Source organism: Diorhabda carinulata, chromosome X (assembly GCF_026250575.1).
Source record: "Diorhabda carinulata isolate Delta chromosome X, icDioCari1.1, whole genome shotgun sequence".
NCBI classification, from domain to species: domain Eukaryota; kingdom Metazoa; phylum Arthropoda; class Insecta; order Coleoptera; family Chrysomelidae; genus Diorhabda; species Diorhabda carinulata.
Window position 1 is genome coordinate 23,193,635 of NC_079472.1, and position 26,416 is coordinate 23,220,050.

The window sequence follows — 26,416 nt, forward strand, 5'->3', positions numbered from 1 at the left end:
ATTTGCAAAGGAAAAAAAGAAATCAGATATCAGATGAATCATCATTACTACTATATTTCCAAAGTAGCCTGTTTCGTAAAATTTCGGGGGAAGATGATGACGACATCGGAACCATCCGTTGGCCAACCGGAGCTTTCTGTTGAAATATTTGCGTTGGTTGCACTGAGAGTTCAATTTTAACCAATGAAAGCGGACTGAAGTGACATTTGCCAAATAGAGTCAGTCAGACGTCGAAGTATACTTTTGTTTGAAGTTTCCACGTGCAGTTTCAATATTATATAAATTCAAAAACATGAATTGCAAAGAAAAAAGAATAATCAGATGAATCAGCATTACTAATATCTTTCCAAAGTAGTTTGTTTCGTGAAATTTCGGGGGAAGATGATGACAACATCGTTCAAATGGTTCAGTTAATTCAAAATAATATATAAGTTGAGTTCATCAAAGGCAAGCCAAAGTAAACAAAAATTAAGGTTAGAAAGTACCTTTCAACTCTCAGTTGACACTTCAAACTGAACTTTCGTTACAGTTGAGCCAACCTGGCTAACGTTTAAAATACGTAAATTCGGCTTCAACCAACAGTTCAATCTCAACCTACGGTCAAACGGACTTTGTAATACCGACCCTAAGGATCCTAACCTTAAAAATATTTCCGAACGTTACGTTCAATTTTCGGTGGAAATTTCAAATTCAAAACATGATATATAAGAACTTGATTGATTGATATTCATTACTTTTTTGTGAGCTAATTCTTCGGTAGTTTTCTTGGTTCCGTCAAAATCAAATGATCTGAATGCAGAGAATAGAAGTTGAGAATAAGCGTCAGCATGCGCAAACGTACTAATGCCGCAAGCTGTACATCACAGTACACAACACATGACACATCAAGAAAACTTTTTTACAACACCAAATAGGCTGTAACAGCAAACACATCAGCTTTGCCAGTTGATGCATAATCACCATTTCAACATAAAATTATAAATATTAAATATTGGTATTATTTATTTTAGCAATACTTTATGACAACAACTACTTTTTAGAACTCAATACATATTTGAATATATTTTTGTGAATATCTCATAATTTAGACACACTTGCGCCATAATTTCATACTAGACAACTCTGTAAATATCTGAATCAATAACGAATCAAACATGTAATACTCCTATAAAAACAGTTGATATGGGAAAAAACGTCCCGTGCGCCTGCTTCATACGCACAACTAACTGAAGCGCTCGGAGGAGAGAGAGAACGATACACTATTTGTTTCACTTAGGAACTGTCCATACAAAAGTATTACATATATGAGATGAATATATATGTTAATTAGAAGTATTCTCTCAATTATACCTGCGTTGCCGAGTCAAACTCTATTTCTTGCCGAATCTAACAGTTTCGTTTATGGTTGTATATTAATATACTCTCAATAACAGGATGACAACCCCAACTGTACAGATATACATACATCTGTCTCCATAGTTTGAACTGGAAATACTATGCGCATGTCCGAGAATAGCGCATGTTCACAAGCGCAATTGTATTTATAGATGTTAAATATTGAATGTAACAATCAAACATTTTGAAAATATAACTACAATCCTTAGTTATTTAAAATAATTTCATATACATACATATGAATAATTCATAATAACAAATGAAAAAAATTGACCGTGCGTGATTCGAAATATGACCCAGAAATGGTTAGAAAAACTTTGTTATAAGCCTGGGGTGGAGCTTCTCTTACTACAGTCGCAACGCTTGCGCACAAAGAGTCTGAATAGGTGAGATAGAAGAGTATCGAGAAAACGATATGAATACTATTTGCTATTCTTTATTCCTAGCATCTCTGATAAACAATAACCAATCCTCATCTATAAACGAAAGTAAAGTAATTATGATACTTTTTAACGCCAAAAATATGTGTTAAGAACAACATAAAAAATAATTGAATGCACTAGTTATTTACTAACTAATAAATAAAAATTTTGGCACTTATAGAATGAAACAATAAATGATATAACCTCACTTATTGTCTATATTATTGACATGACGATATATTTGTATCGATTTTCATCTATCGATTGGGGAATAGAATTTATTCGATTTTTTACTTTCACTTGCCTTAAAGCTTAACATTTTTAACTTTGTTGGTACAATTTCTTAACTAAAAATAATTTTATATGTGGTCAAATTCGTCGCTCGGAATGAACTACAGGCGATTGCATAAGGCTATACTATAATATAGGTTTTTTCTCGGATTCCTACGCTTCGAAATCTGTTTTCTACACGAATCAGGTTATGTTGTAGGGAGCAAAAAAAAGCCGCTGTCTTTTGTTTTAGAAAGCCAGCGGCAAGAAATGAAATTGTGGATGAGGCATAAGCTACACCACAGAAAAAATCATTCATGATACTGACTATGGTCAAGTTGTAATTCATTCTACGTTAATTCATTGGGTCAACAAGACACTGTCATTGTTTAAGATAAACTATTTTAATCTCAAATTAGGTAAAGAATATATGAAAAGAAAAATCTTTAGTAAACTTTAGACACTTTAAACATATTTAAAGATACCCTCTTGCTGCTAGATAATACATAAAATGAAGGTAAAAGTAACCACTATGACTGATTTTACATTTGATTTGGACGTGTCTGAAGATTTAGAATTGGAAAATTTTAAAGCGCTCTGCGAGATTGAATCTGGTTTTCCGGCTTCTGAAATTGCAATAGCCTTGAAAGGTAGACCTTTGATGGAAAATGCCAAATCACTGAAAGAACTTGGAATTAAGGATGGAGATAGTGTCACTCTTCAACATATACTATCTGGTATGAACGTAATAAATACCACTGTATTTTCATATATAAATTCAAAACGAATCAATTTGTGTTTCACTATGATTATAATTTTTCTCTATCATTAGTATTTTTAGAACATATTTTTTGTTTTTATTACATAGATAACAGTATAAGATATTTTAATAAACAAATTACTCGTACAACTTGAAAAACCAAAAAAAAAAATGTACTTTTGTTTATCAAGAATTTGTAAATTGGAATAATTTGTAACGTTAATATTTAACACAAATATTTCAGTAAATTTTGACGCCAGCAGTATAGAAATTTCCAATAGTAGAAGTAGACGAGTTGAAGATGATCCTGTACTTATTAGAGAAATGTTTCTTGCAAATCCTGAACAGCTTGCTCTTTTAAAACAGAATAATCCTAGATTAGCAGATGCTCTCCTTAGTGGTAACATAAGTAAGAATTGAACATATCGAACTGACTCTCTGTTACTTTTAATTTACTTTTAAGATACATTTGCAATAGTTCTGCAAGAACAAAATAGAGCAAGAAAAGAACTTGAAGAACAGAGACTGAGAATGATGAAAGCTGATCCTTTTGATGTAGAGGCACAGCGTCTCATTGCTGAGGAAATACGACAAAAAAATATTGAAGCAAATATGGAAGCAGCTATGGAACATAATCCTGAATCTTTTGGTACTGTAGTTATGCTTTATATTAATTGTAAAGTAAATGGACACCCAGTTACAGCATTTATTGATTCGGGTGAGTCAATACTTTTGTTTAAATATTGATTGATTAATAGTTTTCTAAAAATCATTTTCTACAGGGGCACAGACAACAATAATGTCTAGCCATTGTGCAGAACGTTGCCATCTGATGCGTCTAGTTGATACTCGATGGGCAGGTATAGCTAAAGGAGTAGGTGTACAAAAGATAATAGGAAGAATCCACATGGTACAAATCCAAATAGAGGATGTTTTTCTTACAACTAGTTTTTCTGTATTAGAAGATCAACCAATGGATATGCTGCTTGGATTGGATATGCTAAAAAGGCATCAATGTTGCATTGATCTCAAAGAGAATGTATTGAGAATTGGTACCACTGGTACAGAAACAAAATTTTTACCTGAAAGTGAACTGCCAGATTGTGCAAGACTGAGTAGTTTATCAGAAGAAGATATTATTCTGAGGTCCAGAAAGGAGGAGGAGACTACTATGAAAAATACCGAACAAGGTTACTTGTATACTGCATCTATTTTACAATTGAATATTTCAGACACACTGTATATTCCACAAACCTTCAATATTCATAATCAATTTATAATTCTATAGGCTATTTTGTTAACTTGAAGGTTACAATGAAAAAATAACCTCACATATGTCCTGATGAGATTCCAATAAGAAATCTCCTCAACACCTCATTTTAGTTAATCTCTTCCTTGCATCAATGAAGGGAGTAGGGGATTAACATTTAATTCCAGCCTTTGGTAACGCATTAGGCTTCTCTGTTATGTTGTTTCTTGTACTGTTGCAATTAGAAGGTCTTCGTGTATCATCTGGTTTGAAACATATAGGGAGCATTGACAAGTGCTCGCATAATCTTAGCTGGCACAGTCCCATAGCTCTATGTTGTTGTTAAGTCCAGATTGGAATGCTGACAGTCCTGTACAATAAGATTTTATTTTCTAAAGACAATTTTGATTTTCTGCTTAGTAACCAATACATTCTCTCATTTTAAGGCCTATTTGTTATGTGTTACGATTTGCTTTCGTTACTGTTTATTCTTCACTTTTTGAGCCATTCTTCTACTTCGAATATATGTTCTTGTAGATTAGAGGATGTTACTAGAGGATCTTTGTTGGTCGAGAGAATAACAGTGCCTGTTATGGTATTAATTAGAGACTGGGAGTCTGTCTGATTCCAGTAAGTTGAAAAAAGGAGTCTGTTTGATTTTAAATAGCTAGCTTGACTTATGTCTCAAAATACTCCTGAACAATACTTTTTTTTTTCTAGGGCTACCTATGTTTATTTCATGCGCAATTCGTTGGCACTTTTGAATTGTTGAGTATTTTTGCCAAAAACCAAATTGATGTTGTGGAACTATGTCTAAGTTGAGATTAATTCGTTGCATTAACAATTTCTCAATAAGTTTTGAAATGGTGGGTAACAAGCTTATTGGTGTGTACAAAGATGCATGGGTTAGATCTTTTCCTGGTTTAGGAATAATTATTATTACAGATTTTTTGAATATTTTTGGCCAGTTTTGCAGTCTCAAAATCACGTTAAATACGCAGGTTAGCATCATCTAAATATCTTTGAAGAGCCTTGCGGCAAGTCTTTTTCTTGGCTGGTATCTTCAGTCTACTTGGAATTACAAAATTTTATTAGGATATTTAATGATGTACTTCCGCCTATTTTTTCCACTATTTTAGAAATAACAACTCACATTTGCGTTTTAGATCCCAGAGAAATTGTTATTTGTAACCCCATAATTAACATTATCCATTTTTCAGAGAGAAAAAGATTCCGAGAAAACAAATCCCTCCCTACAACTTCATCCAGTACTAAAAGAAACAAGAAATAAACCCCTTCAAACACTCATCATTAATTTTCAAATAAATGTTATTGCAGCAAATAGCTTCACAAAATAGTTCAATATATGTTTGTTATACATTTTCAAATTCTTTATTTCTCTATTTTAGAAATGTATTAATTTGGAATAATATCTACTATACTTTAGAATACTTCAATAACATATTTAATGGAAGTCGTACTGTTTATTTCATTTTGCATACACTGTTTTACATAAATTAATTTTTATAATGTATTTTATAATGATGGTTCCGTCTCTTTCTAATCAGTAACTTGAAGCCGTCACTATTACGACCAGCTTAACTTATATCAATAAGTGTAAATAAACCGTCAGCATCGCAGGCCGCCAGTAGTATTATAGAACGATAAGCCATAGCCAAATACATATAAGGATATCACCAATAGCGTTTTCGTTTTCTTCTCAATCGTAAATAAACAAACATCGTTATAACTTCATCTTCGCTATTGGAGGACATATTGCTTTCACGGTCAAAGCAGTACTAAATATTTTATTCAATTAGGGTACTTGCATGGTTTGAGAAAAAAATTATTTTGGATAGTTTATATACAACTTCTATTTCAAGTTTTTTTCAATTGTTTGATCAATATTTATAGAGAAGAAATTATTGAAATTTTCAAAAAAAATTTTAATGTTGGTATTATCAGTTTTGACCGAAATATTTGCTGTTCCTGTAGCTAAATTATAATTTCTAAACAATATCTCACACGATTTAGGTTATTGAGGCAATTGATTATAAAAACAATCCATAGTATTTACTGAATATATTTAGATTTTCGGAAATGTACATTGATAAGTTTTGTCAAACTTCTAATTGAAAACTAATACTACCGTTCCTCCCAGAGAGCCAAAAATCAAAATTGTATGTCTCTATTTACACATATACAATAATTATTCGGCTAACTCTAAATTTAATTACACATTGGCTTATTTAGGCTGCATTCCACTAAGCACTTACGACAATCACGACCACTATATTTCCCGTTCCAATTAGTCCTGATTGGTATAATTGTAAACCCAAGTGGATTGGATTACGAGGCGTTTAGTGTGTTCGAGATAAATATTAACAAATGGAATCACAGAAAAAATAAAGCAAAAGCTTTAAGAGGTTATGTTACAATTTGTAAGTCATTGAATTTTTAGCGGAACTAATTTACATTGAAGTAATCAAAATATTTTCTGCGGAGACAGTAAAATATTTGGTAGAGCGTCATAAGAATGCTTTAATAGAACTCATAATATCCCATACCGCATCAAATAATGAGATAGATTCTCATGGTTGCAATCTGCATTGAACGCTCAGTTCGACTCACATCATGAGAACGGTCGTCGTTAACGTTCATCATGACGACGTGAACGCTTAATGGAAAGCACCAATAGTGATATACCATTTTTAAAATATTCTTTTTTTCAAAATATTTCCTTTATATTTACTCTTTTTTGTAAACTTTCATAATTAATAGGAGCATTCAACAAAGCTACAAAGCTTGTTCAATTATATCAATATGCTTATGGTCAATGCTGCAGCTTCAAACATTTGACCGCCATTGGAATTTGAAGTCATTATGCTCGATTCTGTCGTAAATTTTAAAGCTTTGAGGTTTCATTGAAAATAGAGTCATTTAAATTTCTTTCCAACTAAAAGTTCCTCTGTTAACACTTGATATGCTTCGTTCAAAAAATTCCTCTATGTTAAATGTACAAATTGATAGCTGCTTTCCATTTACATTCAAGTGAGCTGAGACACTCAGTTATCTTATACTCAAATAATCACGTCACTGCTCATTGAATAAAAGGAACACCGTCCTGTGAGTTAATATTCTCAATACATCAATGAATGTTTCCAATAATTCGGTAATCTGTACTTATTTGCTTATTTAGATGACAAGATCTGACAACGTGATATCCTCAACCTCACTTTCAATCTGAGTTCAAACCACTAAAGCTCACAGTCTCAAGCTTGTGCAGATTGTGGATAAAAACTCAGGTCTCACCTGTGAAATTGAAAAGGAAGGTGCATTGGACTGAATTATTACAAGTGAGATTATCTGAGTTTTGATTTAAATGGAAAGCAGCAAATATACGCAATTTTTTCTTCATCCAGTGTTAGGTATAGATATTTTTTAGCTCCATCCATTGTTTTCCTAATACGGTGATAATATCATATCATCTATCCATAATTCTTCCTATGCTTATTTTGATGACAAGATCTGATAACGTGATGTCCTCAACCCCACTTCTAATCAGAGTTTACAAAAACCACTAAAGCTCACGATCTCAAGCTTGTGCAGATTGTGGATAAAAACTCAGTTAGGTCTTGTCACTTGTGAAACTGAAAAGGAACATGCTTTGAATTGAGTCATGACAAGTGAGAATAATCTGAGTTTTGATTTAAATGGAAAGCAGCCGATGTGAGACCAAGAGCAATATAAAGTTGATCCACTTCTGAACAAATCAGCTGGAAATTAAATTTGCAAGACAATAAAGTCTTAAAATCTATGAACATTATAAAAAATGATCTATCACACATCCATAAGAAATTGTAGTAAAATCACTTAACCTAACCATTTTTTTTGTTAACTAATTATTAATCACATTTCTCGATTAGATTTGAATATACAGCATAATGAAAATTCCTTGGCTACCTGCCTTTTAACTTTTTTTTAATTTCCAACTATCCGTACAAGTCTAATTTTACTATATACAGGTACTTATTTCTATATACATGTTATCAAAATAGTAAGACATTCAAAAGTGTCAAATAAAGATTTATACAAATACCAAATTTTAAACACTTATTTATTACTTAATTATATAAACTATACTTGAGACGATTTTAATGAAGAAATTTGAAAAGTTGACTTCATACTTTATAATCCAAAATGAATTTGAAATAAAATATTTTCTACTGCTTCCATGACAAATATTGCAATTAGCGTCTTATTTAGGAAGTCATTAGAACTCCGCCAGAGTGAATAGTCAACATTACTTTAATTATTTATACAAATAAGTCTGAATTTCACTTCCGGAAAAGTCAAAAATAATATCCTCAGTTAAACTCATACCTAACATGAAAAATTTTCAATTTTCAATGGCTTTCGAAGTAGGCCGGTTAAGTACGAAAATGTATACCTGGGAACACTAGTGATCGAAAATACTCAATGGAAATAAGGGGACGTGTGAAAGCGACCGTGCAAATAACGGCTAGATAATGTCGAAGAGGATCTTCAGGAGCTAGGTGTTAGTAAATGGACACGCCGAGCGTTGGACCGTTATGACTTGAGGAATGTGGTGGACGAAACTAAGGCTCTTTGAGGGCCGTAGTCGCACTTAAAAATATTCTTCAGAAATTTTCGCTGAAAGAATTGTGTGAAAGAAAAAAGAAATGGAAACAATAAATTATTAATAATAAACATGATCCATATTTCTAGAATCTGTGATTGATCAGGGAAGAATAAGTTAAGTAATTCAAGTATATTTACACGATCATGTTGCTATTCAATTACAAGATAATATTGACCTAATAATAAAATGTTTTCTTAGGAATTTAATTCAACTGTTAATTAGTATGGAAAATTAATATTGTTATTGATTGAATAAGGTGATATTTAAACGATAAATTCTATATTATTGTTAAACTATTGAATTTCTGTATATTGTTAAAGCTTTTTTTATTGTAAATCACCAAACAATATGAAATAAAACAATGTATTTAGTGAGAATCACTATAAAAATTGGCATATTAACACCAAATTTGGGTGTAAAACCTACCATAAAATGGATGTGGAAACTACTACAATAACTTGCTGTTGCAACATTTAAACAAAGTATTAGAGGAAGAAAGTGATGGAAATACATTGCAATCGATCGATGTAACGATGAAAGTATTGAATTTTTTATTTGTTATAGTATATTTTAGTAACACCTGTACCCATAAGTCTATGTAATCACAAGTAAAATGGAACAGTAATGTTCACGCCTATTTGTGGAGCTGCATACAAGTCGAAATGAAATGTTGTTATAAGACTAAAAGAAGACACCAATCTCAATATTTTCCATTCACATTTGTTTCAATATGAAACATAAATCGGTGAACTTTCAAAGTGAAACAATCTAAAATTTGCTTACTTACTTATTTGCTTACAATAACCAAATTCTTGATGATATTTGTGCTTAAAGTGATAACTTTACAAAATATGTTGCAACAAATGGAAAAGATTAGACTATCAGGTCTCATTTAGGCACATGCAAGTCAATATATAATAATTGATATTGTTGATATAGTAAGAGATTATTTTCAATATGGAATAAGTTAGAATTCAGAAGAAACCATATCCAATTTGTATGTTTGTGGTTTATATCAAGCAGCTTTATTTTAGACAAATTTGTACCTAGTGAATCATTCTCTACCACAATATGTTCGAAAAGTTAAGAATATTATTATACAGTATTTAAGAAAATAAATGTTTTCTATTAGTTTTACTAACAAAAATTAATCCGAATATAAATGGAAACGAAAATATATGAATAGTAGCAATTCCAACAGAAAATTAGAACAGGACAAAAATAAACGCAATGAAATAACAAAAAACAGAAAAAAAATCAAGTGGGACAATATAAAGAGATAAGGTCAATGATTTAGAAAGAGTAAAAAAATTATGTTTATCAAGAAATCCCAAATATTCTTATTTACACTCTTATTGAGCGAAAATTGAAAGATCTAAGAATAAAGGAAAAATCCCGAGTGGAACAACATGGAGAAATGAAGTCAATAGTAGATAGAGTAACTAGAAGAATTTCTTCAAGAGAAGCTGCATATTAATTTGTTTATAATTTTATAGTTAGAGAGTTATAGTAATATGAAAAAAAATAATGCAAGATTCTTTTGTTAATACTATTTTTACACAACAAACATTTTTTTAAATGGTATTTTTAATCAACACTATTGGAATAGCAACATTCCCAAATCCTCAACCCATCCAAATAGAATGTAACTAGTTTCAATAAGATTTTTATACACCAGTTCAAAATTATCTGAATGCATTTTACAAAATACTTTGATATAGCCAAACAAAAGGTGAAGGACATTTTGAATATTTAGTTAATGAAATATTAGTTAACACAATTATCAAAACAATATTCTACATTTATTATTTAATCTGTTTTATGTTCTCATTATTTTTAAACTATTAAAGAACGTAATATCTTCTCAATACTGCATTTTAAATTAATAAAGTATCTAAAAATTAAATTTTTTGTAATGAATATGTGAAACAGTAAAGAAGCGATTACAATTCTTTTTAAACGTACTGTACATAAGACTATATAGATCAATAAAAACCACCATTACAATATTTGAATTTTTTATATTTAAAAAATTACGTCAAGTTGCTTTCTGAAGCAGTAGTTTAGTGTTTAAACACAAAAATATAATAGACATAATACATGATCAAATATAATGAAAGCGTAGACAATGTATCACAAGAAATTATTAAGTTGACGACTCAAGTTAAATAATAGAATGTTTTTCATTATAAATATATACAGTAAGACCCCCCTTAATGCTGTTTCGGTTTAGCGCTCTTTTATTTCAACTCTGGAATTCCCCGAAATCGCTAGCGCTAGGTTTCCAAATATCACATCAACAGTGTATGTAGTTGTGTTGATTAGGTACGGTGCTGTAAGGACACATTTTTATTAATTGAAACATTTGTTGACATTATTGTAAGTGTATAAATTTATATAATACTATAACGATTACTACATTGAAATATAAAAAGAAAGCAACCAAAAAAAGCATTTGACTGGACACTAAAATGCAAGTGATTAGAAGATTAGATTCCGGTGAAGGTCAATCTAAAATTAGTGCTGCACTGAATTTGGCAACCTCAATAATAAGTACAATTCTTAAGATTGAAGAAAAAATACTTAGTTATTGGTAACTGCAACTACGTCAAACTAGAATTAACCGTTTTATAAATAACATTATTGAAAAAATGGAAAAATGATTGTCTATAAGCCAATCTATCACAATGGAAAAAACTGGAAGAATTTTTAATTACATTCAGGCTGAGGCAAGTGATATAACTGAAACTTTCGTTGCTAGTCTAGGATGGTTTAATGATTTAAACATAGAAATAATCTTCACAACATAAAGATTACAGCGACATTAAAAACAATAATTCAACAAGGAAACTATACTCCAACATTGGTTTTTATTTTTGATGCAACAGACCTGTTATGGAAAAGAATGCCAAAATAAAGATTTCTATCCCGTGAAGAGAAACGAGTATGAGGATTTGAAGCTGCAAAAGATCACTCAACACTTCTACTGAGTGGTAATGTAAGCGGAGATTTCAAATTAAACTTACTTAAATAAAACTACTACTAGTTTATCACTCCAAAAATCCAAGAGCGATGAAAGGCATATCTAAATCAATTTTACCCGTAACTTGGGAGTCTAATAAAATATCATGAATAACGATGCCCGTCTGTTAAATGTTGCGAAATTAAAAAAGAGCAATAATATTAATTGATAATGCTCCAAACCACCCAACAAGTTTATCAGACTTGACAACATGCATTCCACTCGAAGTGGTCAAGTTCTTGCCGCCACATAACTGCCTTAATCCAACCAATTGACCAAGGTGTTATATCCAATTTTAAGGCTTATTACTTGCGACGAACATTTAAGCAGATGTTTCAAAAAAGAGACGGAGAAGAGAAGCAATCAATAAGAGAATTTTGGAAAAACTACAATATCATGAATGCTGTAGAAAACATAAACCTTTCTTGGAATGAGATAACAGAAAGATCTTTGAAAGGAGTATGAAAGAGTATTTGGTCAGATTTAAGTAAGAACGATGACATTGGACATTCTGTTATTATGGATGAAATGGTTGAATTAGAAAAACAAACCAGTTGAGATGAGGTAAATGTGGAAGACTTTGAAGAAATAATTCAAGAAACAGCAACTAGTTTCTCTAATGATGAGATCATGAATTAACTGAGCAAGAAATGAACAAAAATATTGATAGTAGTGATTTCGAAAAGACAAACAAAAAGAACTTTCAATGGTGTTTGTAAAAAGAAAATTGACTACTATAACTGAAATTATAGGCCAATTGGTTGAAAATGATCCAAATTTTGCAAGACGGGTATTAGTGCTTTATTCACTTATCAACAACTTCTGACAGAATGCGAAAGGAAAATGGAAGCTACTTTAGATGCCTTCTTGACAAAAGGCAGAAAATTAGAAACACAGAATAGACTCGTTTAGCACTGTTTCTCAGTACGCTCTACTTTGATGGAACGTATTCACCGCGTTAAGTGGAGTCTTACTATATAGATATAAAAAAGTTGAAAGTCTGATACATTTGAGATAGATAAATTAATAATATACTTATCTCGATATTTCTTGTGAAGAAATGATTAAAAGTTTTTACTTTCAAGAGAAAATGTAGATTTGTAATTTTAATCTTTTCCACCCACATACAGAGCAAACTTTATTTGTTTTATAAATAATTTTTTTTTTATTTTTAATAATTTCCATTTCAATCTTAGAACATTATATAATATATATAATTATAAAAAATACCATTACCTTCAACCAGATTATGTACGATAAATTAGATCGTTTTAAATTTTTTTTACTGATAATCTAGTATCGTATTCCTTGGAAAGAAGCCTCTAGATGACATAATTCCTCAATACCTAAGTCACAAAAAATTATTTATCAAAACTTTAATACTATAATAAAGACTAGTTAGAACTCCCTAACCAGTATAATCAATAATTTTTTTTAAACTAATAATGTAAATATTATGTTTTACATTCATTGTCAATAAATAGACTATATGCCATATAAAGTATAAGAACTCAACAAATAATGTACTAGAAACAATGTTTTTATATAATTGTAAACCTATGAAAATATAGGTTCAATTTTTATTAATACAAATTCAAAAACTAAAAATATATATAGTACTACAAATTACTCTCTCAGATATAATCATTGTAAATTTATTTTAACAAAATATTAGGTAACTTGAGTCGCCTATACAAATTATCTAAGAGCTCCATGGGAAAATAATAATTCAAATTCAATGAACCAAACGTAAAAACTACAAGTTCTTTACCACTCACTTACTCTTAAAACATTTATCAATCACATAATTCAATTCAAAACAGTTTTTAATTTAATTGTTTTTCATATGTTGTTGCATTATCTCTCGTCTTGTTTTCTTTTTTCGACAGTCGGGGCAGAACCACTGTCCTTTAGGCGGTACCATAATTCCAACGCATTCGAAATGGAACCATTCTATTTCACAATCGGTAGCGTCGCATCCAATCATCTCCGAAACCTTAAAAATAATAATAATAAAAGACCTTTTATTAAGAAGAATAGGTAAAACATAAAAAAGTATATAATAAAGTAGTGGAAAGTTTCCGAAATATATTTTGTCGAGGTATTGAGTAAATGGTTAGGAATATGACAATATTGTGCCATTTTTATTGCGTGCAAGTAGCAATTCTAGGGAGAAGTCTAGTTACCTTTCCCGTAACAACTAACCTCTTCATCAGGTTCCAAATACAAGGCAGCAGCAATTCGAAACATCATTTTTTTATGAATCATTCAAAAGTTATTAAAAAAAACTAATTTTAAATAGAAGAGACCTCAAAATCAAGAACATTTAGAAGCATTAATAAATATTATCATTATATTATAACGTAAATCTTTTTAAATTTATAAATAAACTAGTTGGCATGAGATCTTTTTTTCATTTATCATTTATTTAAAAGCATGTCTTATCTTTAATGAAATAAAAAAATAATTATATATTAATTGAGTAAGTATTAATTAGTATTTAATTTAATATTTTCAAAAAAGTGTCATTTTACTTGGCTTTTTGCCTATCTCGAACATCTTTTTCTAATGTTGACATCCTGTAAAAAGATAGATAGAGCGAGTCCATAACCTTTATTAGGTCCATGACTAATCCCCATTCATTTGAATGCGTTAGTTACCTAAGTATTTCATGCACATTATAGTAACCTTTATGCTAAATAATTTTAATGAATATATTAAAAAATAAGCCGCACGAAAATAAATTCAAACGCGTTTATTACATCCATGGAGATTCGTTAGATGCGACGTTTAACTTCTAAATAAAATATGTTTATACATGTTATCAGACAAAAACTAGAAATGTTTTATAACTTTTTACTTCTTAGACCTTTTTTTATGCTTTTCATAATCATTTGTTTTGATTTTAGGTTTCTACGTTTCTACCTACTTCGGTCTTTATGAGAATATTTTGGCGTCAATTTCTACACGTTATTTTAAACAGATTTTCATAGAAAAGAGACCTAAAATTAAAACAAATTATCACGAAAAACATAAAAATGTCTAAGAAGTAAAAAGTTCAGTAAAAAAATGACCTTATGACCTACTTTGGCCTTTATCAAAATATTTTAATATGTCAAAACGTATTTCTACACGTTATTTTATTTTAAACTGATTTTTATTAAAAAAGACTTAGAATCAAAACAAATTATCACACAAAAGAAATATTTAAATAAAATAAACTGTAACCAATAAATTTCGTTCTAAAGGAGTGATTTCCTCACCAACATATTTTATGCCATACCAAGAAGAAAATTAACTAACCTCATCATATGGACACCTGCAGTAACAATACAATTGTGGCTGAGCAGGTTTTGGTGTAACAGTTGTTTGCTCATCCGAGCTAGAATCATTGGAATCGCTCTCACTATCTCCGTCGCCTAATCCGCGACTGCTCAACAGTCTTATAGGTGGAATGCTAGGCTTCGGTCTGGGACGTTGCACTCTAAAATCACTAAGATGTGTTCCAGTTCGGATGGAAATAGGTTCAATAGGTGGTTGAGGTGGAGTAGGCGTTGGAGTTTTTATTGTTATAGGAGGAACTACCATAGGTGAACGTGGGGTTTGAGATGACTGCAAATAAAAGAGTATATAAACATGTATTATGTCCAATTCACCGTATTTGTATATTATTTCAAAAATTCTTGAATTTAACTCAAGAAAATATAATGTTGTATCAAAATAACTACAAAATGCTAAGAATTTTCGATAGAACATAATATATTGAGCATGTACAACTAACCTCGGTCTTACGCTGTTTAGATACAGGTTTATCAACTTCTTCTTCACTAGAATATCCGTAAAATTTATTAGGTACTCTTCGACGTTTCGACGCCCTCAAGTTCTTTTCTACTGAATCTTGTTTACTAAAAGTAGGTTCAGTTTGTACTTTAGAATAAGGTGCTAGTGATACTGGGGTAGATACAGATGGCAATGGACTGGATACTGGGGAATTTCTTGATATTGTTAAAGTAATAGGCGCTATAGATGGCGTTTGGGGTTGCAGTTGTTGCTATAAAAATTAAATATAATAAATATAATTTTTTGCATTGTAAATACAAAATCTTTAAAAAAAAAATTTGAGTAGTAACAGATATGACACCTACTGTTCTAGTTATTTATGCATAATTTGTTTTCTATTGATATCAAATTTGCTGACTGAATATTAGTTTTTTGGAACACCCAATTTTATTATCATTTAAATTAATAATTTTAGAAATACTATAAAGATATGGTCGCAAAGTTATCTATGTATGATAAGATGAAAACACACAAATATTACCTTACAATGTTATTAAATTGTAGAACTACAGTAGTAAAAATAAAAATAAGAAAAACATCGATCAATTTAATCACAAACTTCTATAATTCTATATTAATAAATTCACAAAAGCTTCCCCTCATATTTTGATCCACAGTTTTTAATACGCATAAATCAATAATAATAATACAATAATAACAAATACCTGTTGATGAAACTGTTGATAATATGGAGGAATGGGAATATCTGGTGATATAATATTATTAACAATGGGTTCACTATATTCTGCCAATTTCTTCTCGCTCTTTCTCTTTTTCTTTTTTTTAGATTTCGATTTTTTCTTCTTCTTCTCTTCCGGTTCTATAACTTCTGATGGTGGAGTAGGAGGTCGACTTGTACTTTCTATGAATGAACCATTCGGAATATTATTTGGTCCCATTAATTCGAGAAGTTGTTGGCGTTTTTCTTCGAGAATTTTTTTTGCTAGTTTTTGGGGTGCTTCATCATAAAATTCTTCGTCAGTTTCACTTTCAGTAGTTTCTAAATCGGATTCCCTTATCGGAGTTTCGATAACAATAGGAACAGCATCTGATACTATGTCCACTTTATTGGCTAAAATAATTTCAAAACTGTCAAGACAATTGCTAAAGTTTTCAAGACAAATTGAATTTAAAAATGTTGAGATATTACCTTTTTCTTGTTCTTCCTTCAGTTTCTTTGCCCTCTCCTTTCTTTTCTCCTTCTTCAACAACTGCCTTTTTCGTCCTTCTTCTGATGAACTATCTGAACTAGAGCTGTCAGATGAAGAACACGAGCTGCCTGAACTAGAACTACAACTGCAATTTGATCCGCAAGAACAACTTGATGAATCTGAATCACTACTACTACTTGACGAGCTATTTTTTGTTGCTTCCTTTTTATCATCCTTTACGGGAGTAATTGGCTGTTCAACAATTGGTTCTTCTTCCTTTCCAGAACCTTAAACACACAATTTTATAATTATTATGAATTATTTAACCTACACAACAAAAAAACACACATACCTTCAGGTTTGGAAAAGCAATAATCATGATCAACACTTTCAGTGAGAGCAAGTTTAACTTCAACCAATGTGGTATCTTTAGTGATCTCATCAGGGGAAGCGCAATAATTATGCTCACTTAAAACTAGATATTTATCAGGTTTCTCGCTTTCCAGAACAGATATTTCTGAATTATCAGTTTTTTCCTGATCATTAAACATAATATCCAATTTATGCTGTTTCTCTTGATAATTTTTGAAATTGTCCCATATGCCCTGCATAACAATGCTGGTGTTTTCTTCTGGAATTTCAATAGCTGATTTATGCTCTTGGAGAATATCCAAAGGAGGCAATTCTCCTGGAGGTTCCAGTTCAGTTTCTGGGTTTAAAGTCTCTTGTTTTGGTTCTACAGAGTCCTGTTTTTTAATTGGAGGATTAGCCTCAGTTTCCGATTCGCTGCTACTATCACTTTCAGAAAGATTCAGTGCTGGCAAATCTTCAAGAACGTCAATTTTCGGTTTTGGTTTTTCTCCATTCTTTTCATCTTCCTTCAACAGTTCCTGGTCATTCCGGTCTACCTAAAATGAGATAAATTTTCTTTGAAACAATATGTTTGTTTGTGTTAATATTTTTTAAATAATCAATTTAGTGTAAATCATACCTCTTCTTTTACTTCATCTTTATTGGGTTCAACTTCTTCTGTTTTAGGTTCTTCGGGAGGTTCAAAGTGCTTCCTTTCGTGCGTCGCCAACAATTTTTTAGATATAAACTTTTCCTCGCACCCTTCAAACGTACACGCATGTTTATATTCATTTGTATGTAATCGTTTATGAACTTTAAGGTAAACTGCTCTAGAAAAAGTTAATCCACACTCATCACACCCAAAGCTCGAGGGAGGAATACAAAAATGGTAGACATGGGGCCACTTTTTCTGTAAGCATTTCTTACAAAGAACGCTTTCTGTACCATGTTTCCAGAATAAATGCCTTGTAATGTCTGGTTTGTTTCTATATGCTATACCACACCTATTACCAAAAACAATATGTAAGACAACATTTTTTATAGACAATACAAACAATTTAAATAAAACCTAAAACTACATACATAATAAAAAAAAATTGTTTATACTCAACCTCCCTTGCATTTAAAGCTAACAATGAAGAATGTCACTTAAGCAAATATGCGTGATTGCTACTGAACTAAAAGTTGATCAAAGAATTATCACAAGAGTTAATCTTTGATGACAGATAAACTCAAGAGATATATTGAATATAACTATTTTGGTTAGTTAACTTCTATATTGTATGGGTACGACGGGCCTATGTGTCAACAGACTCTTGGCCACCCACAAATGTCTATATTGTATTTTGCTTTTGTAAAGAAAATGGTAATATATTGTGAGATAATACTTTTACATTTTAAAATATTAAGATTGTAAATTATTAACGAAAAGCAGGTATAAGTACTTTCTCACGGAATAAACAAAGAGCATTATATGTGTTTCTTGTTATTTGTTCCGAAAAATGTTGGATGAAGTTATTAAATTTTACTTTTGATTTGAAAAACAATTGTGGTTGTTGTAGTTTCCAACTTGATCAATAAGCTGCAAAGAAAATTTGACAACATGATGGAACAAATACCAAGTCATTATCTGATGTCTCAATGGAAACGAATAAGAAACTAGAGACAGATTCTTGTGAAAACTGTAGTGGGAGTTTTTTTCTCTGAATATCAATTAGGTATATCATGTGTAGACAAATGATACTATTGGATTAATCTATAATATTTCTGAGATGCAAAATACACAGGGGATAAATGCAGAAATTCCAAAAATGATGCTTGGACCATTTTACCCAATAAAACAAATTACATATTAGTGTAATTATATAGAGATCGAGATATCGTAAGAAGTTATAATTTTCAAGCAATCCATTATAAAAAAAATAGTGATAGCTATCAATTTTGATTGCTTCTTTGGATAAATAAAGTTTTGAAAGTTCATATTTATGGCGACAAGAAGAAACATATCAAATGCCAACAAAAGTGGCTCTATATTATTCTAGTGGATACATATTATGTGATTTTTAAAATATTAAACTGAAATCTTTTTGAACAATTCCTACCTAGCTTGGTAGTATTTTTAAACAATTTGGTATTGAATATTAAATTGTTTATGTAATTTTATTATATTAACTATAATATAGAACAATTTTATGGTACTAACTAGACTAATATTAGACATATAACATACCTGTAACAAAAATGATGTAACTTATGCTTCCAAACATGATTTGATAACCGATGTTGGGTATGACAACTGTCCAAACAAACATCACAAACATTATGTTTTGTCCTTAGATGAACCATCAACCGAAATGAACTGGGCAAATCATCATGAACACACATGCAACATTTAAATGTTAATTCATAATCTAACACGTATAAACCGGGACATAAATGACATATGAGTTCACTGTAACTGTAAAAGTTTGATTTGCACATAATACACAACAGCATATTTTTTGAATGATATTTCCGATTGTGTAGGTACAACTCCTTGTGAACTGTTGTGCTAAAATGGCACTGAAAACATTCAAACAGATGTGAAAAGGTTATTGCTTCATTACTGAAACTGGATTCCAAGTTGAAGAAGACTGATGATAATTCATCTAAGCATTCCGATATCCTGAAACAAACATAATGAATCAAATATTTATGTAAATATTTCAATTATGAGGCTTGATTATTCAATTCAAGAATATACTACATTGTTAGCAATGATAATAAGTTTATTATATATCAAGTACTTCCTTATTTTTAATAAATAATTTAGATTTGTGCAAAAATTATTAAATTGTATTATTGCTCTTAAAAATGTTAAAGATATTTTTTATATGTAGATCTATTAACTACTAATTATTTAAATGTATAACTCAGGACTGCTGGTATATAGTTCATTATTTTCACTTTTTACTTACCTATTAACAAAGTTTTGTGGTATCAACTCTTCAGCAGTTATACTATTTACTATTGCAGAAAATCTATGTTCTGCAATACAATGCAATCCTAGTTGTTTACCATTTACTGCTATTTTTCTTGCATGATTACAATAAATACAAGTGGGAACTGTCATTTTTAAGCACTTTTGCAGTAAAATTCTAGGATCAAATTTATCCAAAGGTTGTTCTAACTGTAACTCAATCACAGGAATATCAGGACCTGCAACTTGATGGTGATTTTCTTGTTTTTTAGAAGATTGCATTTCAATTTCTTGTGTTTCTGCCTTAATCTCTTCTGTACTTTGTTCTTCGTTATTGGTTTTTGTTTCCAATTCATTCTCATTTTCGTTGTCATCACTTTCCACCTGGTCTACTTCCATAGTAAGTTTTTCACTGTCATCACTATCCTCAGGTTCTGGTTCATAAGAATCTAGTTTAGGCAGTTTAAGTGACAATTTTGGCACTTTTCTGGTTTCTTCAGATTCGTCCAAAACTTCTTGATCATCTTTTCTCATGGAATTGTTATAATCAGCTTGATGTTCATTAATGTTATTTTGATAATCAGATTTGTTATTTGAGATATCACAGTTATCCGTAGATGTTTCAGTATTTTCTTGTTTAATGGAATCCTCAAAACTTTGATTTTCTTCAAAATCTTCTTTATTATCATCCATATTTTCGGATACAGGGCAAAGTGATTCTTTAGGTGATTGAGACTCTGTGTTATTAGCTCCATTAGAAAGGCTACTTTCTTCCTTTTCTTCATTTTCTATACTCATTTCTGTTTCATCATTATTGGACTCTGTTAAATGTTTACCATTTATTATGCTTGGTTCTGCATTTTCTACAACTAAAAACAACATATGAATAATTCCTTTTGATATTTATTATAAATATATTTTAAAAATCAATAATCTTATAAAGATATCAAATATTTTACATACTCTGTTCTTTTACTGTTTTCATAAATTGAAGCAATTTTGCTTATACAGTAATATGCTATGTATACGTATGTTTACACTTTACTACTAAATTTCCAAGAAATATGATTTTCAGAAATAATGTGTTTCTCATTTTCATTCTTGAGATTAAAAAATGTAAACAATAATACTAATTAGTTATACCTTTATTACTACCAACTATTCACACAATCAATATAATACATTAAAAACATATCTTCTGTATGACTCCCATGTACTTGATAAACACATTTGCTGACTAATGTATGATGGAGATAATACAAAACCATGATTTACGGGCATATACTTAGTGTCAGCCTATAAATTATTATTTGTATCTTTATTTTCTCCTCTTTTTGCAATGATAACTTTGATAATTTTAAAACAAATATTCAACGCAAAATATTTGTCAAATCATCCTTTCGTTTTGGCATTTTGGAAAGACCACGGGCAAGGACATTAACTATCCTCTATACTCACATGTAGTATTATTAAATACCTATTACATATTAAGTTTTTTAAACTTGTATTGTGAAAAAATTGATATCTCTTTTTTGCACATAAAAATTTCTCTCATTGCACTTTTTCTTAAATCCTACAATTTATTAACTAGATTTCATCAGACTTTTTTGGTAATAAAAAAAATCCTAAATCTAGAAGGATTTGGTAATTTGGAAATAACATTCCAATAGGATGGTGCTCTTCCACACAATTGGTACTTTGAATTTATTTATATGGGGATATCGCCACTGAAATTGACAAAATTGACATTAAAACAATGTATTTTGGTAGAATGTGGGGTTATTCCCGCAGACACTTTTGAAAATGTATGAGAAGTAACTGAAGCTCACTTTGAGCAATTATTACAATAGATTCCTCAATCTGTAATTAATATTAAACATTATCTATTATCACTAGTTGAGAACTTCACAATCCTTAATAATCAGTTTTAAAATCTCACTGGTTTATGTATAAATGGTCCAAATATAAGAGGAAGAGTAACTTTTAAATAGCATTTTTAACATTGAACAAGTAATTCCAAGATTTACTTTGTACTTATATATAGGTATTTATATACTTACTAGTAACTTTTCATTGTTTCACATAATAATTTATCACACCATTGTCATTGAATGAACCTTGTAACATCAGCGTAGTTTTAAAGAGAGTGTGAGTTAAAAAGTTATTAAAGGAATAGAAATTGAGTTCCACTGTCTTTTTGACATGATACAAGATTTTTAAGTGTGCCTTAATTTACAGCTATAATGTCAATAGGAAATAATAGTATTGTAAACAGCAACTAACAAAAGTAATAGTTAGATAAAAAATGGAGTGTGATATAAAATCATATCATAATTTGGATAAGACATTTGATTTAATTTCTATAAGCGAACCGAAGAAATGAATTGAAAATGAAAACTGTATTGGATACTTTGATAATAAATTTTTTCTTCCGGGCTAATCAACATAGTCCCACCTAGTTTTTGCAAGACCTACTTGACAGGAGGACGTGGTTCATGAACACAGAGTTCACCTGCAGATCTTCAGATGTCAATTTATTGGTTCTCCTTTTTTTGGATAAGTGCAAGCCTGTGGAATCAGCACGTCATTCAGAACACTACAACCTACAGAAGTTAAAAATAAATATCCAAAGACATCTCCACAAGGCCGACACCACTCAAATTACTGAAGTGTAGAAGGGTTTACCCTGTTGGGCTTGCTTTTCTCATTAAAAAAATTCCTCCTTGATAAGCTATAAAGGATTTTTGTATAAAAAAATATAGAAGACTATTTGCACCTAAAAATAGAAAGGAAGAATCCAGTTATTTCCAACAAACTACTAAGGAGCATTATTCATGCTATTCTCTAAGAGTCAAGAAGAAACACTCATTCCATAGCTCTTTGTACAAATCTAAATAGAAAACAAAAATACTAAACCAGAGAATAATACTGGTGTATTGGATGATAAGGTCATTCCATATGAAATAGACACATTTTTTTCAAATACCTTAAACATTTTTAGAATTATGGCTATGTGAAATTTCCCAAAATCCACCAAAAAAATCACAATCGCTTTTCTCCTGTGTTTGAGATATAGGAGTAATGTCATATTAGTCAATTTCAAATGCTCTTTATTTTGATATGCAACTCAACGTACTTTGTTATAAAAAGTGTTTGTGTCATATATAGCGGTTATATATCCATTTGTAGCTTTTCAGGGCATTTTTGGATTGTCACTGTTTCCTATGTTGTATCTTTAGAGAATATTTTTAAACATATGTTTGATACACTTAAATTTGCAGGCATATAAGCATGATATTGCTACGTTCCCTTTTACTTCTTGGCTGAAATGGGTATTCAAAAATTTCTTGTGTGGAGAAGGTGAATAAATGCCAGATAAATTTTCAACTGACCATTCATAAAGTTGAATATGTGTTAAAATTTGGTTGTCATATGGACTTCATAGGTTTACTTTTGCTGTGAGTTTTTTCACTTTGGAAAAAGAACTTTCGACAGTGTTTGTAAAAATGAAAAAAGGACAAAAAAAACTCCTATATCTCTAGCTCAATTGCAAGAAAGCTGTGGTGATTTCAAATTATGTTCTATTTTTTTGATGGATTTTGGGAAACTTCACATAGCCGTGATTTTTAAACCATTTGAGATATTTGGAAAAAATGGTTTATTTCTTAATCTCTATATGAACAACCTTCATATGAAATTTAATTATTTTCTGAGGGGATCAGGTTCATACCCCTTGTTGATTTGCTGTAGATAAATTGAGTAGTTATTAGAAATTAATTGAAGCAATAATCAAGTTTTTTTTTTAAAACAAAAATTCAGTTGAATGAATAACTTACCCTGAGTAACACCGGAATCCATAATGTCTGTTATCTGCTCCTTGGTTACTTCTGGTTCTACCTTCTCTATATTAGTTTCAGATTCTCCTGTTACGTGATTTTCAGGGGTAATTTGTTGTTTAACTGGGAGTTTCTTAGGTTTATTTTTGCCGACACAATTATGATAAAAAAAATTGTCTTGCTCACTAAATAATTTATCACACTCACAACACGCTATATAGCAGGGTTCATTATAAACACTAAAAAACTCATCAAGAGTATTTTTATATCCTGGTTTAAGATTGTGTTTAGATTGAATATGTTGACAAAGATCTTCTAACAATGAAAACATTCCTAAACAGTATAAACATATATATCGTTTATGGAACTCCAGCATATGTATATACAAGTTCCAATTTTCATAGTACGTACCACATGCTGAGCAAAGAAAAACTTTACGAGTTAACTTAAATCCAGAGCTAGAGCAATTTTGTGTTATATCTTGTACATTTTCTTCATTACACTGAGCTACATGTTCTTGTAATATTGGTAGAGTATCAAAACCTGTCCTACTACACTTGGGACACTTGAACCGAACTGATGGTTGAAGTCCTAAATACTGAGCATATTCTGTTATTTGATGTTTTGGTTTCAATTTCTTCTTATATTTTTTTATATTCTTCTCAAACTTGTTTCCTGAACTACTAATCGCATCTTCCTGGTTATTTTGATGAAGTTGTGTTAACTCAAAAAGGGATTCATTAAAAAACGGATTTGAATGAGTCACTGTTTCACTACAATTATTTGAAATTTCTTCTGGGTTAAATGTCAATTTTTGATCAGGTTTTTTATTATTTTTTTGTATCTTATTAACACTCTCATCAATTATTAAGGCGTCACTTTCAGAACTTAATGAATTTTCTTCGTTATTCACAAAATTAATGTCATCACCATTAACGTTCGCAACTTTAGAGTGTTCTGTCGTATTTTCTTGATTAATAGGAATATTCCAATCAGGGAATTTTGCCATTACGGTGCTAACTGCTCCATTCTTCGTGTGCTCAGACACCTGGACTTCAAATAGAGGGTCCTTTGGACCATTTTCCATAACGACTCCGCTTTCTTCTTGGCTATCTGTGAATAGTAAACAATTCTTCAACTCCTTACAAATACAAACTGTCAAATTTATATAGAAATTGAAACAATCAACTATTATAATTAAATATAATGTAATTCTAAAAATATTTACCGTTTCATAATGAATATGCCACAATGCAAAGCCACTAAATGAGGAAAAAAGGCTTACGATGTAGATCAATCTATTGTAATATATATTTATGTACAAAACAATTCCACATACCTTTACGACAACCACTGACTTTTTGGACCGAAATTTGTATCATTTATGTAGGCAGACATACTTAATAACAAATTCACATATCCCCGCCTTAAGGTTAAGAAAATGGCGCTCCTTTGCGTGGAGCAAGCACTCTCGTGATTGAACACTTGCAATATGAAAAAATTTGAGTGATTATGAGAATTTATGAAATTTTCAATAATTTTGTGTTGAAAATTGTAATTGAACATGGAGGTATTGTAGATTTATGGTATTTTAAAGATTTTGCATAATAATGGGATAAAAAGCTCCTATCCTCTTGGAATGTAAATTTAATTAAGCGCATGCGTGGACACGTCAATTTCCAAATTATTTCATATATTCTAAAATTTAATTTAGAGAAAGGATTCTTAAAATTAAATAATTTCGTACCTCCAAGCATTTTGTTCAATTCAGGGAGTATAAAAACCCAATTCGACATAAATATTTTAAATATCGATACTTCAAAATCGATCATCATAATACATCATATTACACCACCAAATAAATCGAACAAGTCTCAAGTCATAATTTAGTTACTGTTATTTTCAAGTACTTAACAAAAGAATTTCTTACAATTACGTAATTGTGAATACTAATTCACATACATTAACATATACTGACAATAATTAAAATCAAAAGATCAAAGTTAATAGCTGAAGACTTTCGAATTCATTTGAAAACTTCCTTCCAATAATCGACACAAATTGGATAATCGATTAAATTATAGATTATTCTAAAGTTTTGTTTGTAGATTGATTTAATAGCAATTGTTGATTCATGATGACCTATAAGAAATTGCTTTGACAGAAAGCTACTAACATAGATGAACCATGCTACTAACATGTGTATGGCTTTTATGGGACTGTAGTTCAAGTAAATAACTTATTTTGAAATCATAAACATCTATTATCTAACTTTTTGTCGATTTAATTTGGCATCTAAATGAAGTAGATTCAAATAATTATTTCGTTTCTATTATATCAAATCTAATCTAAAAATTAAGTGGTTTTACGACTTTCATGATAACAATCATAATTAACTTAGAAAACTTGTATGGCGAGGATAATTTTGTGAAGTATGAAATTACGCGAAATTTTTGACAAGTAATCAATCAACGTCTATATTCAATTTTTGTTCTATA

At 30.3% G+C, this 26,416-nt stretch overlaps 2 protein-coding genes across 4 annotated transcripts; one reads left to right on the forward strand and one right to left on the reverse strand.

Annotated features, from left to right (window-relative positions):
* The first annotated feature begins 223 nt into the window (after positions 1–223).
* On the forward strand, positions 224–5,484 carry LOC130901440 (protein DDI1 homolog 2-like). 2 transcript variants are annotated; one of them, XM_057812845.1, is made up of 5 exons: positions 227–2,824; positions 3,092–3,256; positions 3,311–3,565; positions 3,630–4,037; positions 5,317–5,484. In XM_057812845.1, the coding sequence occupies exons 1-5, from the start codon at positions 2,599–2,601 to the stop codon at positions 5,385–5,387; spliced, it is 1,125 nt and encodes a 374-aa protein (XP_057668828.1). In that variant the 5' UTR covers positions 227–2,598; the 3' UTR covers positions 5,388–5,484. The 2 variants fall into 2 exon arrangements, with proteins under 2 accessions (XP_057668827.1, XP_057668828.1); XM_057812844.1 differs by having other exon boundaries at positions 224–2,824; positions 3,630–5,484.
* Positions 5,485–6,163: 679 nt separating this feature from the next.
* On the reverse strand, positions 6,164–25,589 carry LOC130901436 (uncharacterized). 2 transcript variants are annotated; one of them, XM_057812834.1, is made up of 11 exons: positions 25,258–25,589; positions 23,919–25,031; positions 20,081–20,951; positions 19,354–19,788; positions 17,764–18,127; positions 17,125–17,680; positions 16,772–17,059; positions 16,287–16,693; positions 15,563–15,832; positions 15,085–15,393; positions 6,164–13,777 (listed from the first exon to the last, which is right to left on the reverse strand). In XM_057812834.1, exons 1-11 carry the CDS (start codon positions 25,298–25,300, stop codon positions 13,613–13,615), a joined length of 4,821 nt encoding a protein of 1,606 aa, XP_057668817.1. In that variant the 5' UTR covers positions 25,301–25,589; the 3' UTR covers positions 6,164–13,612. The 2 variants fall into 2 exon arrangements, with proteins under 2 accessions (XP_057668817.1, XP_057668818.1); XM_057812835.1 differs by having other exon boundaries at positions 25,147–25,315.
* Between the last annotated feature and the right edge of the window lie 827 nt (positions 25,590–26,416).